The sequence below is a fragment of the Aquarana catesbeiana genome, linkage group LG13, assembly GCF_042186555.1.
Source record: "Aquarana catesbeiana isolate 2022-GZ linkage group LG13, ASM4218655v1, whole genome shotgun sequence".
NCBI lineage: Eukaryota > Metazoa > Chordata > Amphibia > Anura > Ranidae > Aquarana > Aquarana catesbeiana.
Genome location: NC_133336.1, coordinates 183,029,203 through 183,046,833, shown reverse-complemented (window position 1 = coordinate 183,046,833; position 17,631 = coordinate 183,029,203). Strand labels below are relative to the sequence as shown.

Sequence of the window (17,631 nt, the reverse complement as noted above, 5' to 3'; positions counted from 1 at the left end):
ATAAAGATTTAACCCCTTGATTACCCCCTGTCACCAGTGATCACTGTATAAGTGTCACGGGTGACACAGGTTAGCTAGATATTTTTTTATAGCGTCAGGGCACCCGCCATATATTACCCAATAAAGGTTTAACCCCCTAATCACCCAGCGGGTGATCAAAGTTAGGTTTTAGCATCAGATAGGGTCTGCGTCGCCCCAGGCAGCATTAGATCAGTGCAAGTACCGCTAATATCCACGCACGCACCATACGCCTCCCTTAGTAGTATAGTGTCTGAACGGATCGATATATGATCCGATCAGATCTATACTAGCGTCCCCAGTAGTTTAGGGTTCCCAAAAACGCAGTGTTAGCGGGATCAGCCCAGATTCCTGCTAGCACCTGAGTTTAGCCCCTCCGCCCAGCCCAGTCCAGCCCACCCAAGTACAGTATCAATCGATCACTGTCACTTACAAAAACACAAAGCACATAAATGCAGTGTTCGCAGAGTCAGGCCTGATCCCTGCGAACGCTAACAGTTTTTTTGGTAGCGTTTGAATCAGTCGCTGACAGTCAGGTGCTTTTTTTCTTGTGAGTCTCACTACTATACCAGTAAATTTAGAGACCAAAATGTCAAATCGAAGGTACAGTAGTGAAGAGGCCTACACGTTTCTGAGCATGATAGATAGTGAAGTCACTCATCTGTCAGATTCAGGCTCAGAATACGAACCTGTAGACAGCAGCAGCAGCCTGACAGATAGCTCTGACGACGGAGTTGTGGTCCCTGCTAAGGTCAGGCGTACCAGACCCCAAACTTCTTCTGCTGTCGTTGAGGTGCAAGAACCGCAGGTCCCTCGTATGGAGCAGAGATCCAGTACTAGCGCTGCTCATCCTTCTGGTGAACTGGCAAGCATCAGCGGCCTAGTACATCCTGGTCGTACATCCAGCACTGCAGTAACACTTGGTGACGTGGCGAGTCCCATAAGTGCAGTTCAAGCTGGCAAAGTGGCAAGCACCAGTAGTGTCCCGCTGCCACCAAGAAGAAGACCCAATTCACCATATGCCCATGTTCTCTGCCTCCATGGCCAGGGCACGATACGAGCAGATCTTGCGGTTCATGCATTTCAACAATAATGAACTCCGTCGTCCTCGGGGTGACCCTGAATTTGATCAGCTCTACAAAATTCGGCCCCTCGTAAACCACTTCAACCAACGTTTTGCAGCCTTGTTTACTCCCCATCAAGTTGTCTGCGTTGATGAGTCCCTGATTACGTTTTCTGGCCGCTTGTCATTCAAACAGTATCTTTCCATCAAGCGTGCCAGATACGGGGTCAAGATGTATAAGCTCTGTGACAGGGCCACAGGCTATACATATAGTTTTATGGTTTACGAGGGAAAAGATAGTTACGTATAGCCGGGGAACTGCCCTGACTACATAGGGAGATGTGTGGGACTTGGTATCGCCCTTGGTATCGCCCTTATTTGGAAAAGGGTACCACTTGTATGTGGACAATTATTACAAGAGTGAGACACTTTTTAGTCACCTTTTTGATTATGGAATTGGCGCATGTGGCACCGTGCGATCTAATCGTCGGGGCTTCCCCCAACGGCTTGTAGAATCCCAACTTAGATGAGGGGAGAGAGCCTGCTTGAAGTGTAATGATTTGTTAGCAGTGAAGTGGAGGGATAACAAGAATGCTTTTGTTCTGTCCTCCCTTCACGCAGACACGGCAGTCCAAATTACTACGGCGACTGGTGTTGTGGAGAAACCCCTCTGTGTCCACGAATACAACCTTAACATGGGAGGGGTGGACCTCAACGACCAGTTGTTGGCACCATACCTAATTGCCCATAAGGCCAGACGCTGTTTATTTCTTTCAACTGGCTTTGCTGAACGCTTTTGTGCTATATAAAGCTTCAGAACGGACTGGATCCTTCCTTAAATTCCAGGAAGAGATCGTCAGATCCCTTCTGTTTCCAGACGGTGCTCTTGCCCAACTTCCCAATCCAAATGCAGTGAGCCGGCTGCATGAGAGGCATTTTCCTTTTGTCCTCCCTGGTACCCCTACCCAAAGAAACCCCCAAAAAAGATGTCGTGTCTGCAGCAAATGCGGATTTAGGCGTGACACCCGCTTTTATTGTCCCTCCTGTCCTGACCAACCTGGTCTCTGCATTGGTGACTGTTTCAAACGCTACCACACACTAGTGGAGTTTTAGCGTAGGGTACAGCACCACACAGTCCTAGGCACACTAACACAGGGTCCCGGGGTCTCGAAAGATGTGATGACCATCACATTTTGAGAGACCATTATCTGCAACGTTCAGTTTACAGTTTTTTTACAGTTTTTATAAAAGTAAAAAAACAAACAAAACACAAAAACACAAAAAACAATATAAAATAAAAAATCCAAAAATAGTTGTGGTTGTATTTTTCTTCTCTTTCTCTATTGTTCTCTCTCTTATGTTCGCTCTCTACTGTCCGCTCTACTGTTCGCTCACTATTGTTCTATATCTATCGTTCTCTCTCTGTTTTATTTTTACTATGTTTTATTGTATTTGCTTTGCAGGTATGGTATGTTATACTGTAATGTTTGTTTTTTTTGTTAACCATCATTTGCTTAGCAGGTAAGCCATTCAACTGCAGCACAGGTTTATTTATCTTGACAGCAACAGTAGTTTGTCACCGCTTCACGTTTGTGCGCAATTTTAAAGCATGTCGTGTTTGGTATCCATGTAGTCGGCATAAGATCATCTTTTTTATTTCATCAAACATTTGAGCAATATAGTGTGTTTTAGTGCATTAGAATTAAAAAAGTGTGTTTTTTCAAAAAAAAATTGCGTTTGAAAAATCGATGCGCAAATATTGTGTGGAAAAAAAAATTGCAACACCCACTATTTTAATCTGTAGGGCCTTTGCTTTAAAAAAATATATAATTTTTGGGGGTTCAAAGTAATTCTTGTCATTTCATGGCCTCCGAAACTGTGATAGGTAGTGAGGAAGTGAAGTCACCATTTTACGCCCTTAGAAAGCCTGAAGGCGGTGATTGGTTTTCGGTGTCCTGTACACGGTAGTGGCAGCTGGTGCTCAAAATTTTTGGGGGGGTGCAAACAAACTGAAAAATTCTGAAAAAGCCCCCATCAATTGCAGCCTCAGTGTGCCCATCAAACGCAGCCACTGTGCCCATCAAACACAGCCACTGTGCCAAATGCAGCCACTGTGCCCATCAATTGACGCCACTATGCCCATAAATTGCCGCCACTGTGCCCATCTTATGCAGCCTCACTGTACCCGATCCAGTAGTGTATTTAGGTTTTGTGCTGCCCTAGGCCTGACTAAACTCGCGCACCCCCTAATTTAAATATGACCCACCCCTTCCTGTCAAGGCCACACCCCTTGCTGTTTAGGACCCACCCTAAAATTTTCACGTGTGGACACTAGTTCTGAGGGCTTGGTGGGGGGAGGGGACAATGTATTCCCTTAATTTGCATAGATTTCCTCTCACTTCCTATTTGGCTATGGGGCAGGAAGTGAAGGGAAATCTCTGCAATGGGACAGGGATGGTAAAAAATAAACGGTGCAAGCTGGCGGGGACTCTCTCTGTGCTGCCCCCCTGCAAAGTGCTGCCCTAGGCCTGGGCCTTGTTGGCCTAGGCCAGGATACAGCATTGGCCCGATCTAATGCAGCCTCACTGTGCCCAATCTAATGCAGCCTCATACACAACTATATGTGCACAGGCATGTTTTTTCAAAATGTAAAATTTTATATGTTAAAAAAAAAAAAAGAAATAAAAAAAATACACATGCACATGTAAACTCATACAGCAAAGCAACCCTTACTGCTCATATTTAGCACTGCCTGTGTGTGACAGTCACTGTGTATAAAAATCTCCTCCTTGATTACTGCTGTTTGCCCTTAAACCAAACATGGAAAAAAACTAGTACAATGCGTGTAGTGTAGCCAGGTTGAGCTATAATCAATCCCTTTCTCCAGAGCTCTTTATTCACATTGGTTTTTCTCCCTGCTCTATCCTTCACCCACATAATTTCTTTTTATATACAGCAAACAGTGAAGCTGATCGGTCTCTGGTCCTACCTGCATACGCCGTCCTCTGTATGATGTGTCAGTCCGCTCCTCTCCTGCCTCATCCTCACTTTAACAAAGCAGCGCAAAGCAGCGATCGACGCAAGGCGGCTTAAAAACCCCGCAAATTAAGCGCCACGTCTGCAATCTTGTGATTGCATTGACGTAGCGCTTCCCATAGTGCACTGTGTCTGGCGCCTGAACACAGTGCACTTAAAGAACATTTTTTTCTTTCTTTTTTTTAAAGGGGACTTTTTAATTTCTTTTTTTGTCACTGCTGGGTGGGGGTCCGTTGGGTCCCAGTGAATTGCATCCTTGATCCATGGTTAAAGATTTCTTGCACCAGAGGTCATAAATGTCCATTCCTGTTCCAGGGTCAGAGTTGAGTTTTTGAACAAATGGTTACACAGGATGACCAAAAATGATCCTCTCCCCAGCAAGCATGCAAGCGCGCTCCTCCCCAATCCTTCTCCACCCGGAAAGGACAAGTATCGCTGCCCCAGAGCCGTTCTGAAAGTCTGGAAGCGCTGGGAGCCACCAGCGTCAGCCGGACTACCAGCTGCCTCTCCACCTGCGAGCGGACCGCCTTCCCATAGTGACTGGATGAACCTCCTTAATATTCCAATGCACTGACAAAGCTAGATCTTGTGAGTTACCAATTGTCTACTTTGAAATAACTGTTTTTACATTGCTGCACTTAGATTGGCGCTGTTCTCCTTTGTGTCTTGTTTCCTGCAGATCCCCTTCTAGGCTGTTACGAGCCAGCAGCAAATTTTTCAGCAAGCATGCTGCAATCCTAAACAGGTTTGGGCAGGAATTACCCCCACAGGTCCTGCTGGTTAACCACTTCAATACCGGGCATTTTCACCCCCTTCCTTGCCAGACCAATTTTTAGTTTTCAGCGCTGTCACACTTTAAATGACAATTGCGCAGTCGTGCGACGCTGTACCCAAACAAAATTGACGCCCCTTTTTCCCACAAATAGAGCTTTCTTTTGGTGGTATTTGATCACCTCTGCGGTTTTTATTTTTTGTGCTATAAACAAAAGAAGAGCGACAATTTTGAAAAAAAAACAATATTTTTTACTTTTTGCTATAATAAATATCCCGATTTTTAAAAAAAAAACAAATTTTTTCCTCAGTTTAGGCCGATACGTATTTTTCTACATATTTTTGGTAAAAAAAATCGTAATAAGTGTATATTGATTGGTTTGCGCAAAAATTACAGCGTCTACAAAAAACGGGATGGATTTATGGCATTTCTAAAAATGCTTTATTTATTTATTTTTTTAACCAGTAATGGCGGCGATCTGCGATTTTTTTCGTGACTGCGACATTATGGTGGACACATCGGACACTTTTGACACATTTTTTGGGACCATTGTCATTTATACAGCGATCAGTGCTATAAAATTGCACTGATTACTGTGTAAATGTGACAGGCAGGGAAGGGGTTAACCACTAGGGGGAGAGGAGGGGTTAAATATGTTTCCTAGGAGTGATTCTAACTGTAGGGGGAGGGGACTCACAAGGGGAGGAGACCGATCTGTGTTCCTCTGTACTGGGAACACAGATCGCTCTCCTCTCACCATGACAGGACGTGGATCTGTATGTTTACACACGGATCCACGGTCCTGCTTGGTTAACGGGCAATCCCGGGTGCCCGGCCGACATCGCGGCCGCTGGGCACACGCACCGGGTCCCGAGAAACGCGGCGGGCGCACGCCCCCTAGACGGCCGGGAAGCCCAGGCCGTCATATGATGCCCGCCCAGGATGGGAGATCCCATCTGCGGACGTCATTTAAAATTGGGCAGGTATTGAAGTGGTTAATGTGCTGATGAAAACAATGATCCCAATAACCTGTACGGAGTTTGCATGTTCTCCCTGTGCTTGCATTTGTTTTCTCCGGGTACTCTGGTTTCCTCCCATACTTCAAAGACATGTTGAAAGGTTAATTGCCTCTTGTCTAAATTTGCCCTATATATGTATGAATGTGAGATAAGACATGGTAAGCTCCTTGAGGGCAGGGATTGATGTGAATGTGCAGCAAATACCGTATGTAAATAGTTGTGTAGATTGTTGGCGATATATAAATACCTGTAATAAATAAATACTAAAATCTCAGGCATTTGTCCAGTTCTTTTATTGGTTTTACAATCTTTATCTGCCTTAATAGAGATCCATTTGCAACTTACTCCTCCAGAAGGCATACAGTATTTTAGTTTATATAAAAGCTCCATAGATATCAATTTTTATCAGTTCCAACAATTTGGCAATTTTGTCCTATCAACACTAAAATTATGTTTCCAGTATAAGAAGGCACCCAGGAAGGGCAAACATTGACTGCTGGCTGTGGCCAAAGGGCTGTAGGTGGAGCACCATTCATAGTCAACAGAGGAGTACGATGACCTTCAAGTTCATGTAAAGGAAACAGGTGAACCTTCACCAGCTTTGTAAACCTTATGGACTTTGTACCCGCTCAATAGTGTAAATCGGACCCAGTCTTTCACTCTCCAACCAACAGTACAAGATCTGTCTCTTATCATACCATTCTGTCAGATCTCTCTTCTCTATCTATAGCGTTTCCTCAACTAGGAAGAGATAAAATAAAAAAATTAAAAGTGAATTAGTAAAGAAAAATATTAAATCAGAATTACAATAGAATGCAATAAATATATATAAATACATTACATCTTAGGCTGCATTCACACCTGAGCGTTTTCAGCTCATAAAACGCTCATAAAACGCCCGAAAGACACCCAACAAGCAAAATCTCATTCATTTCAATGGCACCTGTTCACATCTGAGCATTTTGTCACCTGAAGCAAAATGCCTGAAAAACGCCCTAAGCTCAAAAAAGAACATGAGCTTCTTTGGGGTAGATTACAGGCGTTTTTCTGCCTTTTACATTGGTGAACTGAACAAAATCGCGGCAAAAAGCAGTAAAACCGCGCGACTTTAAAACGCTCAGGTGTGAATGCAGCCTTAGCGTACTGCTAGGGTGATAAATACATTATTTCAGAAAACAATGAATATCAGATGTCACGTGACAGCATTTGTGTTTATACAGAGCCAAGGAAAAAAAAGGAAAGGGGGACAAATTGGGGTCAATTAACAAAAACCTATTTCCCCAAGAATTGTTTCCAGATTTATTCAAACATTTTTATTTTCAATTTGCTAAATGTTTTGTGCCTCAAATTTACTTTATGTGTAAGGGTATAGATTTGTGATGCATTTTGTATGTAAAAGTCAATTTACAAAGCTTATCACACTGGATTCTGCTCACCCCAGACCCCCCCCAAGGGAAGCAGCACCCGGGTAACCTGCTCCTGGATTCTGTGTGGTTTAACCCGTCTCTCGTGTTACGGTGACAGTTTTATCAATCAGAAATCATATTCTCACAAAGGCTGCTAAAAAAAGAAAGGCATAAAAAACCTGACTGATAAAGAAGCGGACCCTCCGAATGCGAGCTTGCCTTGCCACACCCCCTGACCTTCTGCCCCCACACATGGACATGCTGACAGCTTGCCTGGCTAACCCCTCCTCTGGACTGGAGCCTCGGACACCACCAGAGTGGCCGGATCACAAGGGATTCATGCCCAACAAGATGAAAAGGGACGCCTGGGGCTACTAATTGTACTACATGTTATAATAGGAAAATACCGCGCTATATAAAACAAAGGATTTCTTTCAAATCATAACACAAAAAATAGAATGTTGTGAAAAACCATGCAAGCTATCAAATCAATGACTACAAATTTCTAGCAAAAGCAGCCGCTCTATGTGAGATACACACACCAACATAAATAATAACAAAAGTAGCAGCGCTGATATCCCAAGAGTGAGTATAGTATATAGAAATTGACTTTAAAAAATGATGACATAAAGAAAGTTAACATAAAAAGTGTATACCCATACATTAATAAACCAACACTGATACAGCATTAATAAAGTGAAATTAGTCCATAAATGTTGTGATAAAGCTTTAAGGATCAATTCGGATCTTCCAAGTGAAATGAATATCTGATAAAGCAAATAATTCCACCACCGCACCTCCGTGATAGCTCAGTAAGAAATGCGCGCTTACAATAAGGCAAGCCCAAAGGAACTTGCGACCTTAACCCGGTCGGGGCCTTTAACTGGATGGAAAAGTTGGACACCAATACTCCACTGCCTTTATCCAGAGAGGATGAGGAAAACACTGCTCCACAAAGCCACAGGGGATCGATCACACCACGGAGGGGTGTAATACAACTCCAGAATAAAGGGATGGTTCCCATTCAGAGGTTCACCAGGAGAAAAAAGGGAAACACCATAGCGTAATCCTGGTAACTACCGTTTATTTAGAAAGTTAAAACACACTTACAGTGTAGTAGAATCAAAGCAGCATAAAATCAGCCGGCCGGCTAAAGCAATCACCCGTCCTGCAGACGGTACATGCGGAACGTCAGCACGTCAGCTTCTCCATGTGTACATGTGTTTTGTGTTTTTTCTTACACGTCCTGTCCCATACAGCTTCCTCTCATGACCACTCCCCTTACTTCCTCCCATATATTCTCTGCATTAGTCCCATAGTAACTAGCTTGACAAAGGAGTGCAGCCGCCATGCCATTCACGGCTTGCTGACTCAGGAAACGCGTCACATGTGTGTGATGTCATCGCCCCTCGCCTGGATTGCTGTTTGCCTTCCAAGTCTCATTCTGGTATTCCTCCATCATTGCCGGCCGGTGGACACAGTGCATCTGAAAGACCAGTCTGATTACACATCCATGGCAGGGATGATCGACCTCACGGACCCCTCCAGTTAGATCTGGGACTCTCAAATGCCTTTTTAACTCAACACAAATGTGAGTGCAATCTCTGTTGCTGCTCTTTTTATTAAAATTGTTTTTAAGTCTGCACCCAGAGGCGCCTCCTTTCTTTGTTTCTACCATGTGTACAACTACTCAATATGGAGGATACAGCCCTTCCCAATTAACACAGTAATCCTTCACCAGAAATCACTATATGTTTTAAGGATAGCATGCCATATAGCACAAAGTGTCCCAAAGGCACATACCTCCCAAAGAATAGAGCCCCCACAAAAGCCAGGGCCCATGGTCAGTAGGCCACCCTGCACCCCCCCCCCCCAAAAGCCCCTGTCCTGGTTGGGTCTGTCATAGTGGCCTACATCTGGTTTAAGGGTTTCAGTTGCATGAAGCCCTAGCTGTTCTTTAGTTGATAAAGACTACACTTCCTAACATAATTTTGCTTATCAATTCTTCATGATATGTTTTTGGACCCTTTCTCTGGGATAAAATGTAAGTTGCAATGTTTTTTTGTAAAATTATTTACAAAAAATGCTATAATCCTTTTTTGCACTGACATAGGTGGTGCCCCTTGGTAGATATAATGTTGTCCCTTGAAGAATTATTCTGTTGATTTATATGGGTTTAACAAGTCTGCAGGCTAAGGCAGAAAATAATTTCAGCCTACATGTAATGTAATATATGTGTAGAGAAGGCAGATACTTACCCAAATCACAAGGCCTACAATAGCTACAGCAAGGAAAACTACAATTATGATGGCATATATAGGCATCTCTTGATGGTTTGTTGTTTTTGCTGTAAAACAAGAGTACAACTGAGTTAAATATTACATGGATTATGATATGAAGGTTCAATAATATATATATATATATATATATATATACATATATACAATTTAAAAATTTAAAATTCTCTCTCTCTCTCTCTGGGGACAGAAAGTATTCGGACCCCTTTAAATTTTTCACTCTTTGTTATATTGCAGCCCAGCTGCAATATAACATAAGCACAGAATTGTTGACGTTTTTTGCAGATTTATTAAAAAAGAAAAACTGAAATATCACATGGTCCGAGGTATTCAGACCCTTTGCTCATTATTTAGTAGAAGCACACTTTTGATCTAATACAGCCATGAGTCTTTTTGGGAAAGATGCAACAAGTTTTTCACACCTGGATTTGGGGATCCTCTGCCATTCCTCCTTGCAGAACCTCTCCAGTTCTGTCAGGTTGGATGGTAAACGTTGGTGGACAGACATTTTTAGGTCTCTCCAGAGATGCTCAATTGGGTTTAAGTCAGGGCTCTGGCTGGGCCATTCAAGAATAGTCACGGAGTTGTTGTGAAGCCACTCCTTCGTTAGTTTAGCTGTGTGCTTATGGTCATTGTCTTGTTGGAAGGTAAACCTTCGGCCCAGTCTGAGGTGCTGAGCACTCTGGAGAAGGCATTCATCTTTCCCTCGATTGCAACCAGTCGTCCTGTCCCTGCAGCTGAAAAACACCCCCACAGCATGATGCTGCCACCACCATGCTTCACTGTTGGGACTGTATTGGACAGGTGATGAGCAGTGCCTGGTTTTCTACACACATACCGCTTAGAATTAAGGCCAAAAAGTTCTATCTTGGTCTCATCAGACCAGAGAATCTTATTTCTCACCATCTTGGAGTCCTTCAGGTGTTTTTTAGCAAACTCCATGCGGGCTTTCATGTGTCTTGCACTGAGAAGAGGCTTCCGTCGGGGCACTTTGCCATATAGCCCCGACTGGTGGAGGGCTGCAGTAATGGTTGACTTTCTACAACTTTCTCCCATCTCCCGACTGCCTCTCTGGAGCTCAGCCACAGTGATCTTTGGGTTCTTTACCTCTCTCACCAAGGCTCTTCTCCCCCGATAGCTCAGTTTGGCCAGACGGCCAGCTCTAGGAAGGGTTCTGGTCATTCCAAACGTCTTCCATTTAAGGATTATGGAGGCTACTGTGCTCTTAGGAACCTTAAGTGCAGCAGAATTTTTTTTGTAACCTTGGCCAGATCTGTGCCTTGCCACAATTCTGTCTCTGAGCTCTTCAGGCAGTTCCTGTGACCTCATGATTCTTATTTGCTCTGACATGCACTGTGAGCTGTAAGGTCTTATATAGACAGGTGTGTGGCTTTCCTAATCAAGTCCAATCAGTATAATCAAACACAGCTGGACTCAAATGAAGGTGTAGAACCATCTCAAGGATGATCAGAAGAAATGGACAGCACCTGAGTTAAATACGAATGTCACAGCAAAGGGTCTGAATACTTAGGACCATGTGATATTTCAGTTTTTCTTTTTTAATAAATCTGCAAAAATGTCAACAATTCTGTGTTTTTCTGTCAATATGGGGTGTTGTGTGTACATTAATGAGGAAAAAAATTAAATTTAAGGGGGTCTGAATACTTTCCGTCCCCTCTGTGTGTGTGTGTGTGTGTGTGTATATATATATATATATATATATATATATATATTATATTTATTACAATAATATATATATATATATATATATACACACACACACAGTTTCTCACAGAAGAGAGTACACCCCTCACATTTTTGAAAATATTTTATTCTATCTTTTCATGTGACAACACTGAAGAAATGACACTTTGCTACAATGTAAAGTAATGAGCGTACAGCTTGTATAACAGTGTAAATTTGCTGTCCTCTCAAAATAACTCAACACACACCCATTGATGTCCAAACTGCTGGCAACAAAAGTGAGTACACCCCTAAGTGAAAATGTCAAAATTGGGCTCAAATAGCAATTTTCCCTCTCCGGTGTCATGTCACTCGTTAGAGTAAGGCCCGGAGTGAGAGAAAATAAAATGAAACATAGTGCAGGGCCGGCATGACAGGTGAGAAGGGGAAGCAACTATGGGGTTAAGGATTGTAGGTGGAGAATGGGGGAGAGGTGGATTGGTTGGAGCAACAGGATGAGGAGGGGTTTGTGGTAGTTATTTAAGGGATAGGTAGGGTCTACTGGACAGCAGAGAAGGGACAGGTGACAAGCAGGCAGTTTCCCACCCTCCCTGTGTTTTGTTTTGTTTGTTTGCTTTATCTCTTTGCAGGTGCAATATGAGCAGAGGACGTCATGGCAGCTGATCGTGAGGTGGTGGTTGGTCTTTGACGGTGGCAGGAAATACGGTTGAGATGGTAGTGTGGGGGACTCATCGGTGGTATGTGCCCCTCTGGTGTGTTCCAGTTAATAAGGGTTGCACTGTGGGTGTGGGTTGTCTCTGAGCTGGTGTGTCACGGCTGGAGGCCTTTTATGGTAAAAGGTTCCGCAGCGTTACAAGTTGGAATTCTGGGTGCCGTCAAAAGACCAACAGGCTGAGAAGTTGTTTTTGTTAATAAAAAGGCTGCTATGGCCATTGAAATTCCAGTTCATGTGTGGTCTCATTAATTTAGTTAATAGCAAGGGGGTGGTGAGTACTTATGGTCGGGCAAACACAAAACAAGGTGGGACATCTTATCTACACTGGTCATGTTACAAGGTCTCAGATGTGAATGGGGAGCAGGTATGTTAAATTTGGTGTTATCCCGCTCACTCTCCTACTGGTCACTGGAAGTTCAACATGGCACCTCATGACAAAGAACTCTCTGAGGATCTGAAAAAAAGAATTGTTGCTCTACATAAAGATGGCCTAGGCTGTAAGAAGATTGCCAAGACCCTGAAACTGAGTTCCAGCACAGTGGTCAAGACGATACAGCGGTTTAACAGGACAGGTTCCACTCAGAACATGCCTCGTCATGGTCGACCAAAGAGGTTGAGTGCACGTGTTCAGCGTCATATCCAGAGTTTGTCTTCGGGAAATAGACATATGAGTGCTGCCAGCAGTGCTGCAGAGTTGAAGGGGTGGGGGGTCAGCCTTTCAGTGCTCAGACCATATGCCACACACTGCATTAAACTGGTCTGCATGGCTGTCATCCCAGAAGGAAGCCTCTTCTAAAGATGATGCACAAGAAAGCCCGCAAACAGTTTGTTGAAGACAAGCAGACTAAGCACATGTATTACTGGAACCATGTCCTGTGGTCTGATGAGACTAAGATAAACTTATTTGGTTCAAATGGTGTCAAGCATGTGTGGTGGCAACCAGGTGAGGAGTACAAAGACAAGTGTGTCTTACCTACACTCAAGCATGGTGGTGGGAGTGTCATGGTCTGGGGCTGCTTGAGTGCTGCCAGCACTGGGGAGCTACAGTTCATTGAGGGAACCATGAATGCCAACATGTACTGTGACATACTGAAGCAGAGCATGATCCCCTCACTTCGGAGACTGGGCCACAGGGCAGTATTCCAACATGATAAGGACCCCAAACACACCTCCAAGATGACAACTGCCTTGCTAAAGAAGCTGAGGGTAAAGGTGATGGACTGGCCAAGCATGTCTCCAGACCTAAACCCTATTGAGCATCTGTGGGGCATCCTCAAATAGAAGGTTGAGGAGCGCAAGGTCTCTAACATTCACCAGCTTCATGATGTCGCCATGGAGGAGGGGAAGAGGACTCCAGTGGCAACCTGTGAAGCTCTGGTGAACTCCATGCCCAAGAGGGTTAAGGCAGTGTTGGAAAATAATGATGGCCACACAAAATATGGACACTTTGGGCCCAATTTGAACATTTTCACTTAGGGGTGTACTCACTTTTGTTGTCAGCGGTTTAGACATTAATGGCTGTGTGTTGAGTTATTTTGACGGAACAGCAAATATACACTGTTATACAAGCTGTACACTCACTACTTTACATTGTAGCAAAGTGTAATTTCTTCAGTGTTGTCACATGAAAAGATATAATAAAATACTTACACAAAATGGGAACATGAACTGAAAGGAAAAATAAACATGAAAAGGAAGGCAACAGCCAGATGATAATGGTGACCACGGTGGCACATAAGAAAAACAGATACAGGGACAAAACATAAAATATATACAGCATGTTCTGTATCTACTCTTACCTGTAGATAGAATAGTGTACTCCACGCTCATGTTACTAACAGGGTTCATTACAGTCGCTGTGTATATTCCAGCAGCACTTCCGGGAAGAGTAAGAGTGCTGTTATCATCACTTAGGAAATGACCCTCGGGACATAGTCCTCCATTCTTACTCCAGATAATGTGGGTTGGTGAATCCCCCTCATAGTGAACACTCAGAGATATGTTCTCTCCCCATGTTCCAGGAGTGATGGTAACATTTCTGATCTGATCTATAAAACAAGAGATGAAGATTTCAACATTCATGCTTTATGTTGGGTATGGCCAACAGGTATTCCACAATCTACTCAAAGAGCCAATAAATTATATCATAACCAGGGTGGATTTGATTTAAATCAACTCGATTTAAATCATAATTTTTTAAGAGCAACTGTCATCTCTGTCCCGCAGCAACTCCTCCTCCTCTGACCCACAGTTGACTCACCGACATTCTGACTCACTTTAACGGGACGGCTGGTGATGCGGCAGTGACAACAAGGTGAGGGGCGTGGCGGCAGCAGGTGAGTGGATGACCGCTAACAGGCGCTGCCATGATGGATCTGAAATGACAGGTGCTCTTTAATCGTAAGGACTCATTCTTGCTAGTAGTTAGAATCTTTAATATTTGCAAACAAAATGAAGGTTTCGTATTTAGAATATTAAGCTGTCAGGTTAGTAAAACAGCAATATCGGAACCGATTCAATCATACAGTTTGTAGTGTACATACACTAGATTTGCAAAACATTGGGATAAAGGAATATTCCTGAACTTTGTGTGAATGCATAAATGCAGTGCATGTTATCTCAGCTTGCAGAGCTTGGATTCATTAAATGAGTTTACCAAAAATGTAAATATTGCAGAATATACAGCCTCATGCTACATAACTAAGCTTCATTTCATGCTGAATAAACTAAACTATTAACGTATCTTAAATAGAAAACTATCATTCGATCTCCGACTTATACGCACAACTGCTCTCACACACCATCTCATCCTCCCGTCCTATACTACCAAATGGGAGAGAGTTCTTGACCTACGAAGGAACGCAATGGACTGGGCTCAAATCTGGCAAGCTACCAAATCAGCCTCAAACATATTGGCCCTTGAAACTAACTATAAGGTACTCACCAGGCGGCATCTGGTCTCCGCCAGGATATCAAAATTCCCCCACTACCCTTCCAATTGCTTCAGAGGATGTAAATCCCCAGGAACGCATGTTTACATTTGGTGGGAATGCCCAAAAGCCCAAATCTTCTGGTCAGTGAGTTTTCAAGATCGTCTCCACCATGTTCAGTGTGACCCTGCTACCTGACCCAAACATAGCTCTCCTGAACAGCAAACCACAAAGATTAACTCACCGCCAGTTTAAACTCCTGCTCTTCTTCACTACTGCAGTGAAACAAACCATAGCAAAGGCATGGAAATCTACCTCTTTACCCATAATATCAGTTAAACAAAGAGTAACACAGCAGTGATTCATGCTAAAACTGAAGCAGTATATCTAGACAAAGTATCTAAATTTGAGAAACTTTGGAACCCCTGGATCAAGCACAGCCTTCCTCCAGGCTTTGACAGTTCGCTATTAAAGCTTTAAGGGTGCATGACACACTCTACACTATTACTCACCATTTACAGATGATTCTCTGAACCCCCATCCCTCTCAGGAGAGACCCCCTCTCACTCTGCCATTCCCCCTACCCCCTCACATCTGCCCCTCTCATTCCCCCCCACCCACCTGTGGCACCCCATACTCTCCCACCATACCCACCCTTTGGCTACTTGGGTCACCTGCACTAAGGTGTTTGGAAACAGATGGTCATAAGACCAAAAGTACTGAGCTAGTTGCTACAAATCCACCTGGGATAGACTGGTTCGAAAATCCATCTCCAAGGCTACGCCAAGCCACATAGCTGGAACTTGGCCTTGGGGATAGTTTAAACATTCTCTTCCAACTATTCCTCACCAGGCAACTATACTGTGAAAACTCATCTCTTTTCTTCCCTTGTTTAAAAAGCAAATCCACTGTCTATATTCTTTCATTGTTGATGGACTATGTTCTCCCCTCTTGAGGCACATGTTCAGGATTGTATGTTGTATTACCGAACAGATCCAATGATAGACACATGCCAATTTCTCTGTACTTAGGCAACACTGTACACAGAATTTGTAACCTCAGTTTTCTCACAACTGTCTTGGATCTGTCAGGAACTTTCTATTGTATCATCTAAGATACGTTCCATGACTTTGACCATTCCTAAACAACAATATGTGCTAATACAGGCACATCTGCCGTTTAAATAGGCAATGGGATTTTTTCTCCTCTACGACCTGTTCACCAACCCCCTGATTTCTCCTAAGAGGAACTAGGATCAGGTTCCCTAAAGCATCGAAAGTGACCTACCTTCTTTCTGCATAAAGACAGAGGTATTCTCCACACACACACCTGGAAGGCTACATCTACCATGCAGTTAGGCTGTTTGCAACCTTGTCAAATGTAAGTTGATTCCTTTTTTGCATACTTTCCTCTTTTCAAAGAAAATATACTACAGTATAAACAAATACATCCCAAATACAGCATTATAAGAACTCTTCCACCTCTCTTTATTTTTTCATTTGATCCCTTGAAACCTGCTGTTGCCCTCTCCTTGTACACCCCTGAGGACCATTACCCTATGAATACTGAAGAGTGATATCACTCTGACAACCTAAAGTCACGGGTCTAGGTGTACCAGTCACCAATTTGCAAAAGAACTTTGCTGTGAGCAAAAGGTTGTCCCTCTACTTATTCCCAAAGTAACTACTTAGTAGGGTTGCGACCAGTCCTCATCCTACAGGGTAGATTGTTGGAAATGTGGACCTTTGGATTCAGAGTTGCATGTCTAGCTTTTGATGCCCAGACATGCCATCCCATTGCACTCCCTTTTCCTCAGTGCCAGAGTTAGTTAAATAGGGCAATCAATTCAGCAGAGTTCCACAGCAGAGGGCTTACTATCCTTCAGGTCTTCCAGAACAATTGGCTGAACTAGTTTCATATAAATGCATCCTACAGGCAAAAAAAAAAAAAGGGGGGGGGGGGTATGCATACAAGTATTTTGCCCCTTTAAATTACTGCCAAGTTGGAAGATGGAGCATTAGGGAAAATATAATAATGCACTTACCTATGACTCTACATTCCTTATGCAAAACATTTACTCGATCTCCACTTTCCTTAGCCGCGAACAAGTCATAGAATCCGCTGTCACTTTTCTGCACATTTTGGATTATGCAACACCCAGTGTTTCTATTCACATTGATTCCTTTTCGGAAACGCTGTTGTCTCCAGGTATTACAAAACACATACACAAGGTACTCGTCAGGCTTTTTTATAAGATCATAAAAAACATCATCAATACACGAAAATCCACACAAAGTAATCTCTGATGAAACCGCAGTATATTCAGGATTGGCAGCAACGTTTTTGTAGAGCAGAGCTGGAAAAACATTTTGCAGTTTAGTTTTATTCAGATACATAGTTATACAAAAAAAAGATAAGAAAAAAAAATCCAGAAGGGATGAAAAACCATTTATAAAGCATTAAAGATATGAATAGTCTTTTATATATTGTGCGTTTACATCAGGGGTAGGCAACCCCCGGCACTGGTGCTGCAAGCAGAACATGAAGCCTCTTTTGCTGGCACTCGACTCTCTCCCCATCAGCAGAGCAGTGCAGGGAAGTGTCGGTGAAACACTAATACATTCCAATTTCAGAATGCCCCACACCGCACCTGTACTGAGGGGGGAGGCAC

At 43.3% G+C, this 17,631-nt stretch overlaps 1 protein-coding gene across 1 annotated transcript; it reads right to left on the bottom strand.

The window, feature by feature from the left end:
• Window positions 1-6,184: 6,184 nt before the first annotated feature.
• LOC141116617 (uncharacterized) lies at window positions 6,185-17,356 on the bottom strand. Its single transcript, XM_073609010.1, has 4 exons — window positions 17,005-17,356; window positions 13,830-14,078; window positions 9,573-9,661; window positions 6,185-6,649 (listed from the first exon to the last, which is right to left on the bottom strand). The coding sequence occupies exons 1-4, from the start codon at window positions 17,354-17,356 to the stop codon at window positions 6,629-6,631; spliced, it is 711 nt and encodes a 236-aa protein (XP_073465111.1). The 3' UTR covers window positions 6,185-6,628.
• Between the last annotated feature and the right edge of the window lie 275 nt (window positions 17,357-17,631).

What these genes read in the sequence shown, in the direction of transcription:
- LOC141116617 (XM_073609010.1), bottom strand. Translation starts at nt 17,356, where the DNA reads ATGTATCTGAATAAAACTAAACTGCAAAATGTTTTTCCAGCTCTGCTC. An exon ending in TAAGGAATGTAGAGTCATAG is followed by an intron (nt 14,079 to 17,004) that starts GTAAGTGCATTA and finishes CTTGTTTTATAG; the next exon opens with ATCAGATCAGAAATGTTACC. An exon ending in TTGTAGGCCTTGTGATTTGG is followed by an intron (nt 6,650 to 9,572) that starts GTAAGTATCTGC and finishes ATCTCTTCCTAG; the next exon opens with TTGAGGAAACGCTATAGATA.